Here is a 13,862-nt window from a genome sequence, read left to right on the forward strand (position 1 = left end):
GCAATCCTCCTTTCTCAGCCGTCCTGAGCTGTTGGGATTACAGGCATGTGCCACCTCGCCTGACTTCTTTTAGCCTTTCTTTGATTCATGTTTCAGATGTAATGTTGCATTGTGTTGTTTGTGAAAAGCCCCATTTTACCTGAGATAAGTCTCTGCTTCCCACCTTATTCCATGTTAAAATGGCTCTGAAGTAGGCTAAACTTTAGCTCATTTAAAGTTGTGTTCAAAATATTGATTTTTAAAAAAATATTTATTTTTTTACTTTTTTAAGTAGACACAATATCTTATTTTGCATTTATGTGGTGCTAAGGATCGAACTCAGTGCCTCAAGCATGCTAGGCGAGCATTCTACCCCTGAGCCACAATCTCAGCCCCAAGATTGATTTTTTTTTGTAAAGATTTCTATGGTCTCAAACAGGCGCTATAATATATAAGTAAGTAAAGGTTCAAGATGATTAAAATCATTTTTCTTGGTTCATAGCTATTACACAAACTGAATATATTTTTGCCCTGTTACTTTCATTTGTATTTTCCATATAAACTTTATAACTGTTGCCTGTTAGTGTTTTACAGAGGTACTGCCTCTACAAAAAATGTGGATTAACTTGAGATAATCCATCACCTTCAGGACAGATAGTATATAATGCTATCCGGTACTAATACTAATCCCAGTTAAATGAAAGGGTAAATGTAAAGTTATAGATATTGAAGTTATAACCTGTTACTCCTGAATTAATAAAGACCTATATTTGGGTAAAAATTCTGGATGGATTTTGAAGACAGCAGAATTTATTGAGGGACATGAAAGAGGGATGTTAAGGATGACTCCTATTTTTCTTTTTTTCGGCTTAACAACCTGGAGGATGGAATTACCATTTTCTTAGATGGAGGTAACTAGGTTTGGGGTTGGAGGAGACTAGAGATTAGGTATTCTATTTTGCTTGAGATGTCATTTATAAAAAGTTGGATATTCAAAGTCTTATTTTGAGAGGAAAAAAGTCTAATGTGGGAACTTAAATTTTGGAATTTATGGGACATAAATGGTATTTAAAATTTTAATATATTTGTGAAGGTTACATTAGTTTAAAACTCATTTCTCCCCCCTCCCCCCAGGTACCAGGTACCGCAGAGAATGCCCGATCATGTGTCCGAGCTTATTTTTCTGATCTGCATGAAACTCTGTGTCGTCAAGAAGAAATGGCTCTAAGTGTGGTCGATGCTCATGTTCGTGAAAAATTGATATGGCTCAGGCAGCAACAAGAAGATATGACTATTCTCTTGTCCCAGGTTTCAACTGCCTGTCTCCATTGTGAAAAGACTTTGCAGCAGGTAGGTGGTTTAATGTCAGAACTGTAGTAATAAGATTAACTAGGTAATTGTCAGAGGTGCATACTAGTCTATTATATTTATTTAATGGATATTTGGGGTTTGCTGCATGCATTAACATTGTACTTAGAATGTGATCCAACTTCAAATTGCTCCACCAACCATATCATGAGCCTTCTCCATCATAGAGCTATAGGAACTCTGTAACTTGTCTTTATTCAGTCATGCCAACTCTTTCCTCTTCTCTGTGAAGCATATGCTATTCTTTCTGCTGGGAATGCCTGCATCTTTCTTTCTGCTAGTGAAATTCTCCTCCTTCTAGGTCCAGCTCAAATATTTATATTTTGAAGTTTTCTCTTCCTTGGTTTTTTTTTTTTTTTTTGGGTGCCTCTCTAGCATATACTCCCTGCTTTAATTCAGTGGTTCTTAACTTCAGTGTCACAGCAAATATGTTTTGTGGTGGTTGAGATATCATAAGCAATTTGTTTCCTAGTTTGCAGAATTTTTACTTTTTAATAAATGAGATTCACTGTTCTAATAAAAAGGTCAGTCTTGCACATTTTTGTTTTGGATTTGCTTTCATAAGTGGGAAATATAATGATAGCTATTACCTACAGAATTTCAGAAAGGCTGCAGTCTTTCTTGTCTTTATTGATGTGCTTCCAATAATTATGTTGTTTTTAAGTTATGATAAATTAAACCTTTTGCTGTTGTAGAGCTTTTTCTCTTAAATTTCTGATCACACTTACATGAGTGTAGCCAGCTTGTAACCTGATCAGTCTAGAGTTGTTTATGTTTAATTCTTATCACATTGAATTGTAATAGTTAATGTGTATGCCATATATTTTCTTTCAGCTCCAATTCTACTCTTTTTACCATTTGCTTTGTGAGGCTGGTGTTAGAACTCTAAACTACATCTGTTGCCAGCTGGTTCCATGTTAGCTGCTGCCAGTACAGGGCCCTAGAGTGAAGCTGGAAGGCAGGAAGCAGTTTCCTGTGGGTTCTCATTGATTGGGGTTCCTGTAAATATCAGTTCTTATATGAGGAGGCTGAGTTTCTTAGATGTCTGTTCCCTTCTTTGAGTGTCTTAAGTTTTCATGATTCTATCATCTTCCTTTTATTTCCCTAGCCCTTTTCCTAGAGTTGCTACCTTCATCCTGCCTACTCTTTCACTTATCTAGTTAATAACTATATCTAGTTCACAGTTCTTCATATTAAGTTCTTTGTGTTCAAATAAGTGTGAGATGTAGCTTCTGATTTGACCTTGAATGATAGTGCATGTATATTCATCCTAGATGCTGTCTGGGTGTATTTTTTCATCTTTGTATCTCTATAGTTTTTATTTATAGGTAGAGCTTAATAAATACTTGTTCAGTTCATGATGGGTGATTAAATAGCAAATTTAGAATGGAATCATGTCCTAAATTGTGTTTACTTGAGTACTGAAAAGAATTTTTATATTTATTTTGTGAAAAAGTATGTTCATAGGTTGGGGCTGTAGCTCAGTGGATGCTTGAGGCACTGGGTTTGATCCTCAGCACATTCTCTTCTAGCTATTTTGAAATATACAGTAGAGGATGAGCATCGCTAATCCACAAATCCAAAATTCCAAATGCTCTGAAATCTGAATCTTTTTGAGTGATAACACACAGTGAAAAAGTTTTGATTTCAGATTTTAGATTTTTGAATTAGGCATGTTCAGCTGGTAAAATATATGTAAATATGTCAAAATCCCATAAACTTCAAAACCTGAAATAATTCCTATCCTAAGCATTTGGGAAAAGTAGTATTCAATATGTACATTGTTGCCTCCGTACTGTGTAGTGGAATACCAGAAGTTAATTTCTTCTAATTACAACTTTGTACCTATTAACCAACTTCTCATCCCTTTCCCCACTACCCTCTGAGCCTTTTTGTAAGTAACATTCTGTTCTATACTTCCATGAGAACAATACTTTTATATTCCACATGAGTAAATATGGTATTTGGCTTTCTGCCCTTCATATAATGTCCTTCAGGTTCATCTATCTTGCTGAAAATGACAGAATTTTTTCCTTTGAATTGCTGAATAGTATCCATGTGTATATAGATATCACATTTTCTTTATGCATTCATGAAGAAAATGTGATAGATACTATGGTTGATTCTATGTCTTGGTGAATGTGAATAATGCTGTAATAAATATGGGAGTTCAGGGCTGGGATTGTGGAAAAAAAATAGATTGAAGGAAGATGAAGGTATAAAGTTAGGAAGCTCTTACAGAATTTCAGGTGAGACAGAATAGTGGCTTAAATCAAGCGTAAAGTGCCTACATTCTGGATATTTAATAGAATTTGTTGACAGATTTTATGTGGGGTATGAGGGAGGGAGAAAACAAGCATGACTTCTATGTTTTTGTTCTTAGGAACCAGAATAGCAGAATTGCTGTGAACTAATAATAATATTCCAATGGTGAGCTAAACAGATAATACCACTGCTCTAATGGAATTTTCATATTTTGGGGAGATTTTTATATTATGAAGACTATATTGGTATATGTACAGAATATTCTGGAATAATAGGAAATTGGACAGTGCTTTATTTTGAGTGGAGGGCCTAGGGATCTGGAGTGAAAGGGACAATTTCACAGTTTGACCTTTAGCCCCCCTCATTTTTAAAAATCAATACATGTATATCTTATTTTTAAAATTTTTATAGATGTTCAGTGTACATACAGAAATGTGTGCATATATGTTCAGTTGGCTGAGTTTGCAGGTTAATCACTAATGTGTAACCAGCACCCAGATCAAGTAATAGAACAATGTTAGTACCTCAGAAGTCCCCTCATCCTTCCTTCTGATCATTCTCTATCCTCACTTACAAGGTTAAACCAGCTTTTCTGATTTCTAATGTATATTTTATTTTTACTTGTTTTGGTAGTTAATCATACCGTATGAACTTTCTATGCCATGTCTTCTGTTACTCCATATTTGTGAAATTCATATCACATGTAGTTGTTTTACTGTCATTGTAATATAGTCTTCTGTTTGTGAGTATACTACAATTTATTCATTTATCTGTTGATATGCCCTTAAGTTATTATTAATGCCCCGTTATTATTGTCTTTTTAAAATTTACTTTTAAATTAACTTTGAATACTATATGTTAAATGAATTTCTATTGCAAATTGATGATGGTAAGTTTCTATTTCTTTAAGAAAAAGTTTATGAGAAATACTCTCTTCCCCTTTCTAGGATGATTGTAGAGTTGTCTTGGCAAAACAGGAAATTAAAAGGTTATTAGAAACCTTGCAGAAACAGCAGCAGCAATTTACAGAGGTTGCAGATCATATTCAGTTGGATGCCAGCATTCCTGTCACTTTTACAAAGGTAATTACTATACTTTGTTTTTAGGGATATTTTCTGGAAAATTACAATTGATTTACATTTCATGATAATCAGCTTGAAGAGAGAACTGGGAAATTTATGAGTTAAAAGATTTTTAAGAACTCCTCTCCAGCTTTCAAGTAGAATTGGTTTTCTTTTTAAACAGTGTTTAATTTTTGAAAATTTGTACATCTTCATGAAGTACATTTTGGTAATTCAATACATATATACAATGTGTATTAATGTGGGTAGCAAGCATTTCTAAGAAAATTTTTTTATCAGTAGAAAAATAGGAAAAATAAGATATAATGAATCTTCCTGTACCAATCACTCAGTTTAACAAGTATAAACTTATTATTCCTTCTCTCTATGAAGTCATCTGTTATTTTGAAGCAAATCCTAATATTTTATTATTTCATCCTTATATCTTACATATACTAAATATTTTAATGTGTATCTCTAAACTCTTTTTTAAGAAATTAGCCAAAATCTCACCAGAAGTTTAAAAATAAATTTCTAATATTTTCACTGTTATCAACTATAATTTAGTATTCAGATTTCCTAGATATTTTCCAACTTTTATTAAGTTTTTTTCTTTTTTCTTCCCTACTGGGGATTGAACCCACAGCCTTATGCATACTAGGCAAGTGCTGCAACACTGGGCTACTTCCCTTGTCTTGTGTTAACAGTTTTTTTGAGAAAGAATCCAGAATTCAGACAAGGTCCAGATTTGGCATTTTGTTGATATATTTGTCTTTTTTTTAAATAGTGGGCTCGCCTTGATTAGAAAAGGTTCATGAGCTCCATTTTGTTTTCTATTTTTAGGAAGAGTTTTTTTAAAACAATAATTTTCTACTATAATTATATGAAAATTTACATAGTTTAGAGTCAAAACAGGGTCATTCAGAGAAGTCTGGCTTCTAACCTTGTCCTTTCCACCCATTTTTGGTTGTTGTTTGTTTCCTTTTTTAGTACTGGGGGTTGAACCTAGAGGTACTTTACCACTTAATCCCTGAGTTGCATCCCCAGTCCTTTTTTTGTTTGTTTCTTTCCTTGAGATGGTATCCAAATTGCTGAGGTGATCCTCCTGCCTCAGCCTCCCGAGTCACTGGAATTACAGGCGAGTGCCACCATGCCCAGTTCATTAGACTGTTTTCAATATTACAATCTTACCTTCAGTGGACAAGAGTTGGAATTTCTCCACATTTTCATCAATATCTGTTGTTCTCCATTTGTTTCTGGATAGTAGCTATCATGATTGGTGTGAGGTTTTATCTTATTTTGGTTTTGATTTGCATTACTCTGATGATTAGTAATTTACTTGTTTTTATATTTTTGTTGGTCATTTTTATATTGTTTTGAATGTGTCTATTCAAATAATATACCCATTTTTGATTGAGTTATTTGATTTTTGTTGTTGAATTGTAGGAGTACTATACATGAAACCAATCCCCTGTCAAATCTTCGGTTTACAAATATTTTCTTCCATTCTGTAGATTGCTTTTTCACTCAGTTGATTCTGTCCTTTTATGCAGTTTTAAGTTTGATATAAGCCCATTTGTTCACTTTTGCTTTTGTGTCCTATGCTTTTGGTGTCATGTTCCAGAAGATTATTGTCAAATTCAGTGTCATGAATCTTGGTTTCTTTGAGGAGTTTTATAATTTGAATTAATTTTTGTATGTGCATATGGATATCTAGTTTCCCCTAGCACATTTATTGAAGAGATTATATTTTCTCCACTAAGTGATCTTTGACAACCTTATTGGGCTATTCTTTTGTCTGTGTTTGCCTTAATGTCTGTACCACAGGGTTTTCATTACTATAATTTTGTAAAATATTTTAAATTCAGAGAGTATGAGTCTTCCAACCATGTTCTTCTTGAAATTTGTTTATAGTGTCCTTTGAGAGTCCTTAGGATGATTGATTTTTTTTCCCTGCAAAAACATATCATTGGGAATTTTATTTTTACTTTTTCTTTTCTTTTCTTTCTTTTTTTTTTTTTTGCAGTACTAGGGATTGAATCCAAGACCATTGCATGTGTTAAACAGGCTATCACTTAGCTGTACTCCAGCCTGTGTCATTGTAATTTTGATAGAGATTACACTGAGTCTGTAGATCACTTTGGGTAGTATTGACACCTTAACAATATTAATTTTCCCAGTCTGTGAACTCAGAATGTTCTTTTATGATGTCTCTAATTTCCTATAGCTGTGTTTTGTAGTGTACAAATCTTTTACCCCCTTTGCTAAGTTTATTCTTAAGTATTCTTTCTGATACTGTTGTTAGTGTATAAAAATGTAACTGATTTTTGCATGTTGATTTTGCATCCTTGCTGAATTCATTGTAATAGATTTTTGTGGAATCTTAAGAGTTTTCTACATGTTAGATCATGTCATCTGTGAAGAGAATTTTATGTCCTCGTTTTTTATTTGGATGCCTTTTCTTTTGCTTGCTTAATTGCTCTGGTTAGGATAATCAATCCAAAACTATGTTGAATAGAAGTTAGAAGAGTGGGCATCCTTGCTTTATTCCTTGACTTAGAAGAAAAGCTTTCAGCTTTTCATCATTGAGTATGATGTTAACTGTGGACTTTCTGTGAGAGAGAGTGTATACATATATACACACATGCATATATGTATATATAGAGAAGAGGACACATGAGCAGGAGAGAGTGAGCATGCCTATTTTCTGTTTTCTTGTATTCCTAGTTTGTTGTTTTATTATGAAATGGTATTGAATCTTGTCTAATACTTTATCTACATCAGTTAAGATCATCATGTTTTTCTTGTCTTTCATTCTGCTAATTACATTGATTGATGTTGAGTAGTCCTTGCCTTTCAGATATAAATCCCATGCGGTCAATTTAGCATACTAGTGTTTTGTAGTTCCCTCCTGTTTACACCTTATTATTTCCAGTAAGGGAATGGGCAAGGTTCAGAATGTCCCTTTCACTGGAATGCCTTCTTGACTGTATGTATGTATGTATGCTATGTATGCTATGAATGTATGTATATATTTTCAGTGCTGGGGATCCAGCCTAGGACTTTGTGTTTGCCAGCAAGGTTCTCTACCATTGAGCTACATAGCTAGCTTCCTTCTTGGTTTTTTATTGACCAGAGTGCTGTAGCTTCTCAGTTCTTCTCTAGAGTTATCACAGTAATATTCTGGTTTATATATTATTTTATTTTTGAGGCTTAGTGATGAACTGAGTGTAGATTTGGGAGCACATATTCCATAATTGAAGTTCATGGAGTACAAAGAATAAAAAAGGAAGTCTCATATAAAATGTCAAAATGCCAATATTTAAGAGGTAAATGAAAGAAAAATAAGAAGAGTCTGAAAAGCATGTAAAAAATCAAGGAAATTTTCTATCATAAAAGCCAAGAAAAGAAAAACCCAAAGAGGAACCAAAATAATTTCTGACACATAATTTCTGATACTTACATGCCAGGAACTATGTTAAAGAATAATTTAAAAAATTAATCCCGGCAACAATCCTGTGTAAATTTTGATACCATTTTGTTGTTATTTTATAAATGAGAGAACTGAGAGAGGTTCTGCAGCTAGAAACATATACACGTATGTTCATTATAGCATTCTTTGTAAATAACAAAAAATCAGAAATCATCTGTAATCTAACAGTTGGAAATTGGTTAAATTGTGGGTTCAAGGAATATAGTGAAATCTTAACTTTTGTCTGTATATATTGAAATGAAAGGACTCCCGCTGTGCATGGTGGTACACACTTGTCATCCTAGAGACTTGGGGGGCTGAGGCAGGAGGATCACCAGTTCTAGGCTACTCTCAACAACTTAGCAAGGCCCTAAGCAACTTAATGAGAGCCTCTCAAAATAAAAAATAAAAATAAAAAAAGGACTGGGGATGTTAGGGATAAAGCATCCCTGGATTCAATTCCTAGGAAACTGCGCGCGCGCGTGCGCACACACACACACACACACACACACACACACACACACACAAAACCCCAAGGATTCCATAATATGCTTTTGAGTGAAAAATGTTAGTTGCACTGTATAAAGTTTGTTCTTAATACCTGTATTTGTTTTATTTGTATATGTTAGCCAGTGTATGTATAGGAAAATACTAACAATAGGTATTTTTGGAAATTAAGTAACAGTTTCATTTTTAATAGTTTGGTTTGAATTTGAATTGTTTAGTATAGCATAGAAACATGTTATTGAAAGAAGATTTAGTTGAACTAGAAATTCTGGGAAAATTAATAGATATGTGTATTTTAAAAAAAAAATTGTACAAAAACAGAGTGGTCAGTTTTACTATGGATAGATTTAGCCATTAGGAGAAATTCATGTCCTTAAGAAAATTAGATTTAGGGGATTTTTGAGGAATATAACTCAGATCTCATTTGGTTGAGGAATGCATAAGAGAGATGAAAATAATAAACAAAGGTGCTGTATAAGTAAGGAAAAAAGTGCAAATGCTGTTACTTTCTAACTTATCAACATTAAAAGATTTAATTTTTTTAAAATTAAAGGACAATAGAGTTCACATTGGACCGAAAATGGAAATTCGAGTTGTTACATTAGGATTAGATGGTGCTGGAAAAACTACTATTTTGTTTAAGTTAAAACAGGATGAGTTCATGCAGCCCATTCCAACAATTGGTAAGTATAAAGTTGCCTTTTTTTTTAAACCTTACTAAACATTTTATAGTCAAATCCTGATTACAGCTGAGTTCTCTGGGTTTCTTTGATTTTTGTACAGTTGGGCTCTTTTCTGCCTTGAAACCACCAACATTTTGGAGGAAAAAAAAAAAAACAGTGCAAGATTCAGTTGCTATGGGTTGAAATGTGGATGTTGCTGTAGTAAGAAGTAACAGAGAATTGGTGAGACAGTTAGAAGAAATAAGAGGATTGGTTACCCTGGCTGAGGGTTAGGGATAAAGTATTGGTGCAGAGCTTGGCAGATGGCAGATACATGGATTCCAGGGTCTTAAGGAACCTCGTACAGGCTAGCAGCTATTTAAGGTTTACATTCCCCATGCAGGACTAGGTATGGAGATGGTTGGGCTTCAGTAGTTATTGCTATATGCAGAATTCCTGTTGCCTATATTTGATATGTTATTCATTGTAAACTCTATAGAAGAAAATTTTTAATAGAAGTACTGTATAAAGGTACCATATTAAAGTAACTTTTTTTTTTTAAACAGGATTTAATGTGGAAACTGTAGAATATAAAAATTTAAAATTCACTATTTGGGATGTAGGTGGAAAACACAAGTTAAGACCATTGTGGAAACACTATTACCTCAATACTCAAGGTAAGAATTAGAAATGAAATCTTCATTTAAAAATAGTTTAGGATTGATGGGTTATAGCACCCTAATTTAATTAGCAAAAGTGATACGTACGTGTTGGTTAAATACTTTGCTATATATCAGTGTCCAACATCTTATTTTTAAAAAAGTTATGGTGGTAAGGCTGCAATATATATTTTTGACTTACACATGACAAAACGCTATTGTCAAATAAAAATCATACTTGGTTTAGATGTTAGGCAATTAAAGAATGCTTAACTTAGGCTGTTCTTTTTTTGTGTGTGTGGTGCTGGGGATTGAATCCAGGGACTTGTGCATGCTAGGCCAACCCTCCACCAACTGAGCTATATCCCCAGCCCCTTTGGCTGCACTTAATAGTTAACGAACATATGTTTCTATTCTTGTGGAGTGGTCACTTGCAATATGGTGGTATAAAGTTGAATTTATGATGTATGATTCTGCTTATCAATTCAGCACGTAGCCCATTATAATCTCTTATAGCACCACTTTTTCATTTATACTTAGTTCTTATCTGTGGAGGAACCCACAAGGGCTTGCTCTTGACCAAACTATATTATTCTACCTACTTTTTATTCACATTTGGATTCACACCCCAAGATGAGTTTATGCTTCTCATCCTACATTCCACCTTAGGTGGGAGACTAGATAATTATTTTTACTAAATTTTTGACATTACATTTAGTATGAAGCCATAGTTAATTGAAAAAAGGAATTTGGATGTGAGGAATGGTTGAAAGTCTGGAGATGTTTAGCCTACAGAGAGTAATACTTTGGAGAGAGAAAGATGGTGATATATTTCAATTTTTTAAGACTCTTTTTGTAAAGGAAATAATATTCAGAGAACAAGTAGCATCAATACGTAGATCATGAGAAGCATATTTTTACTCATTAAAAGTATTAAAAGCAGTTTGTGTTTGATAGAACAAGTATAATAAATCCTGTTATAGATGGAGAAACTAGACCTGTGAAATTATGTTAACTACTTGAGATCATACCATTAATTTATTAGTAGGTGTTCCTGTCATTAAATAGGCAGCCTTTATATGAAGATAGTGATGGTCAATAAACTGTTGCCTTAATATAATAATATACATAATATATATAAATATATAATATTTGGTTCATATGTAATATTTGGTTCATTTACTGAAGCTTAAGTAACTTATTGAATATTTTGTGGGTTTTTTTTTCCCTTCCCTCCCTCCTTCCTCATTTCCCTGTGCTCCCTATCCTCCCTCCCTCTGTTCTACCCCCTTGCTGTTCTTCCTTTCTTTCTGTAGCTGTTGTATTCGTTGTTGATAGCAGTCATCGAGACAGAATTAGTGAAGCACACAGTGAACTTGCAAAGTTGTTAACAGAAAAAGAACTCCGGGATGCTTTGCTCCTGATTTTTGCTAACAAACAGGTAATATATTTTTTTATAAAAATGCTTATTTTAATAGTTTTGTGTATTACTTGGCATAAGGCAGCTGGAAACATTTCAAAGAGAGTCCATGCAGGAGATATTTATAAAATTTCTGCTGTGTTTTTTGAATACAGTCTACATGGAAAGTGCTGTACTGGGTATTTTGGAGTATATAAAAAAGAAATAAGGTAGTAGATGCTCACCAGATAATCTTGTGTATATATGCAAAAACATGAAATTCCAATAAAACAAAACTGATAAATAGCTTCAGTAATATTAACAAAGGGTTATGGAGAGCAAGGAGAAAGAGTAGTTCTAAAGGTGACACCTTATAAGATTTGTAAAAAGTAGGATTTGAGTTGAAATTATGATAGTAGTTGAAATTATGGATAAGAGTTTGTGTCTCCATGTGAAGGAAAGAACATTACAGACGAAGAAAATAATAGCATGAGTGTTTTTAGGGAGCATCAAATAGACTATATGTGAGGTACAGGCAGAGGATTAAGAAAATCTAGAATAATAGATGAGGTCACATTGCAAAAGCCTGACAGGGTGAGATCAAGAAATTTAGATTTAATGCTTTAGAAAAGGAGAATCATTAAAAATTTGATTGTAATTCTGGGATTAGAATGTGGAGTGAGTCAGGGCAAGGGAATAGACAGGGAGACGTAGTAAACTGAAATTATTAAAATTAACAATACTGAATTAGAGGAAGACAAAGGTAGAAGCAGACTAGAGAGATTTTATAGAGGAAGAATTGGTGAGTAAAAGGGGAGGATGAAAGATTGAAAGCAGCTGAAGATTCCTAGATCGTGAGCCTAAGCTTCTAAGAGAATGAAGAATACTTTTTAAGTATAGGTAGAAGAAGAGGAGCACAAGTGAAGTTGAAGAATGTCACAGAAGGGGAAGTGTTGGATGAATAAAAAAGAATTTTCCCCATAAGAACTGATAATATTTACCCTTACTTATAATGAGGGCACTTACCCTATTCTACTGCATAACCGTTACCACATTAATGTTATTCACAAGTGTTCCATGCATCCTAATCTTAAACCAGTTTAATAGTAAATGATTTTTTTTTTTAATCTTTGGTAGTACTGGGGATGAAACCTGGGGCCTTGCATGTGCTAGGCAAGTGCTCTGCCACTGAGCTATGTCTCCAGTCTGTAATAAATGATTTTTAAGTAATACTGGCACAGGTTTTATTAAAGCCTCACATGTGAAAGGCTGAGGCAAGATAATCACAAATTTAAGGCCAGCCCAGCAACTTAGCGAGACAGTGTCTCAAAATTATTATTTTTTTAATTTAAAAATGGACTGGAATGTAGCTTTGTGGTAAAGCACTGCTGAATTCAATTCCCAGTACAAAACAAAAACAAAAACAGCTTCACATAATGGTCACACCCCAGTGTTTTGCATACACACACACACACCCCAAAAAATTGGCATAAAATCTGCAACAATTATATAGTGAAAACCAGTATCAGGTTGTTAAAGATGACATTGTTTCATAATTCTCAGAGATTCATACACTGTTGGTATGATTAATTAAACTGAGTCGTTTTCTTAGAGAATAATTTCAAAGTTTTAAATGCATATACCCTTTTACTCTGAAATTCTAAAGTAATGCATCTAATAGACAAATATCCAAATATAATTCTACAGATAATTTTGTAAGTATATATAAAGTTATATATGTATATATATCAATGTATATATGTATACATTTGTCCCCCAGTATCTGTGGGGTATTGGCTCCAGCGCACCCCTTGCAGATACCCAGATCTTCAGATGCTCAAGTCTGTTTTATATGTCATATATCTCCATATAACTATGTACATCTTCCTGAATATTTAAATCATCTGTAGATTATTTATAATTATAAATATCTTTGGTAGTACTGGGGATGAAACCTAATACAATGTAATTGCTATGCTAATAGTTTTTAAACTTTTTTGTTTAGGTAATAATAAGTAGTCTCTACTTGTTCAGTGCAGACAATTTTTTCCCAAATATTTTCTTTTTATTTATTTAGTTTTTATTCTGATTTGTTTATCTCTGACAACAGAATGTATTACAATTCATATTACATATATAGAGCACAATTTTTCATATCTCTGGTTGTATACAAAGTATATTTACACCATTCTTGTCTTCATACATGTACTTCCACCATCATTTTTAACCCCATGCCCCCTCCCTTCCCCTCCCAGTCCTCTAAATATTTTCAATCCATTATTGATTGAATCCACTGATGCAGAGTCCATGATACAGAGGGCCAACTGTGTATATGGATTTTTAATACACATAAGCACACATCATTAAATATTCAGTATAGGATTGCTTAATTGAATTATGTTGCATCCACACAGTGGAGTGCAATTCTGATGTTAAATATAAGGTGAAAAATCTGAATGTGTTGATAATGGAAAGATATATTTACTTTAA

At 33.4% G+C, this 13,862-nt stretch overlaps 1 protein-coding gene across 1 annotated transcript in view; it reads left to right on the top strand.

Annotated features, from left to right (window-relative positions):
* Positions 1–13,862, top strand: part of Trim23 (tripartite motif containing 23) — a 36,303-nt gene that overhangs the window by 19,261 nt on the left and 3,180 nt on the right. The window contains exons 6-10 of the mRNA XM_076857210.2: positions 1,114–1,329; positions 4,560–4,694; positions 9,206–9,335; positions 9,881–9,991; positions 11,290–11,414. Of these exons, the coding sequence (XP_076713325.1) occupies positions 1,114–1,329; positions 4,560–4,694; positions 9,206–9,335; positions 9,881–9,991; positions 11,290–11,414 (717 nt within the window). The remainder of the gene's footprint in view (positions 1–1,113; positions 1,330–4,559; positions 4,695–9,205; positions 9,336–9,880; positions 9,992–11,289; positions 11,415–13,862) is intronic.

This window comes from Callospermophilus lateralis, chromosome 5, assembly GCF_048772815.1.
Source record: "Callospermophilus lateralis isolate mCalLat2 chromosome 5, mCalLat2.hap1, whole genome shotgun sequence".
Lineage (NCBI taxonomy): Eukaryota > Metazoa > Chordata > Mammalia > Rodentia > Sciuridae > Callospermophilus > Callospermophilus lateralis.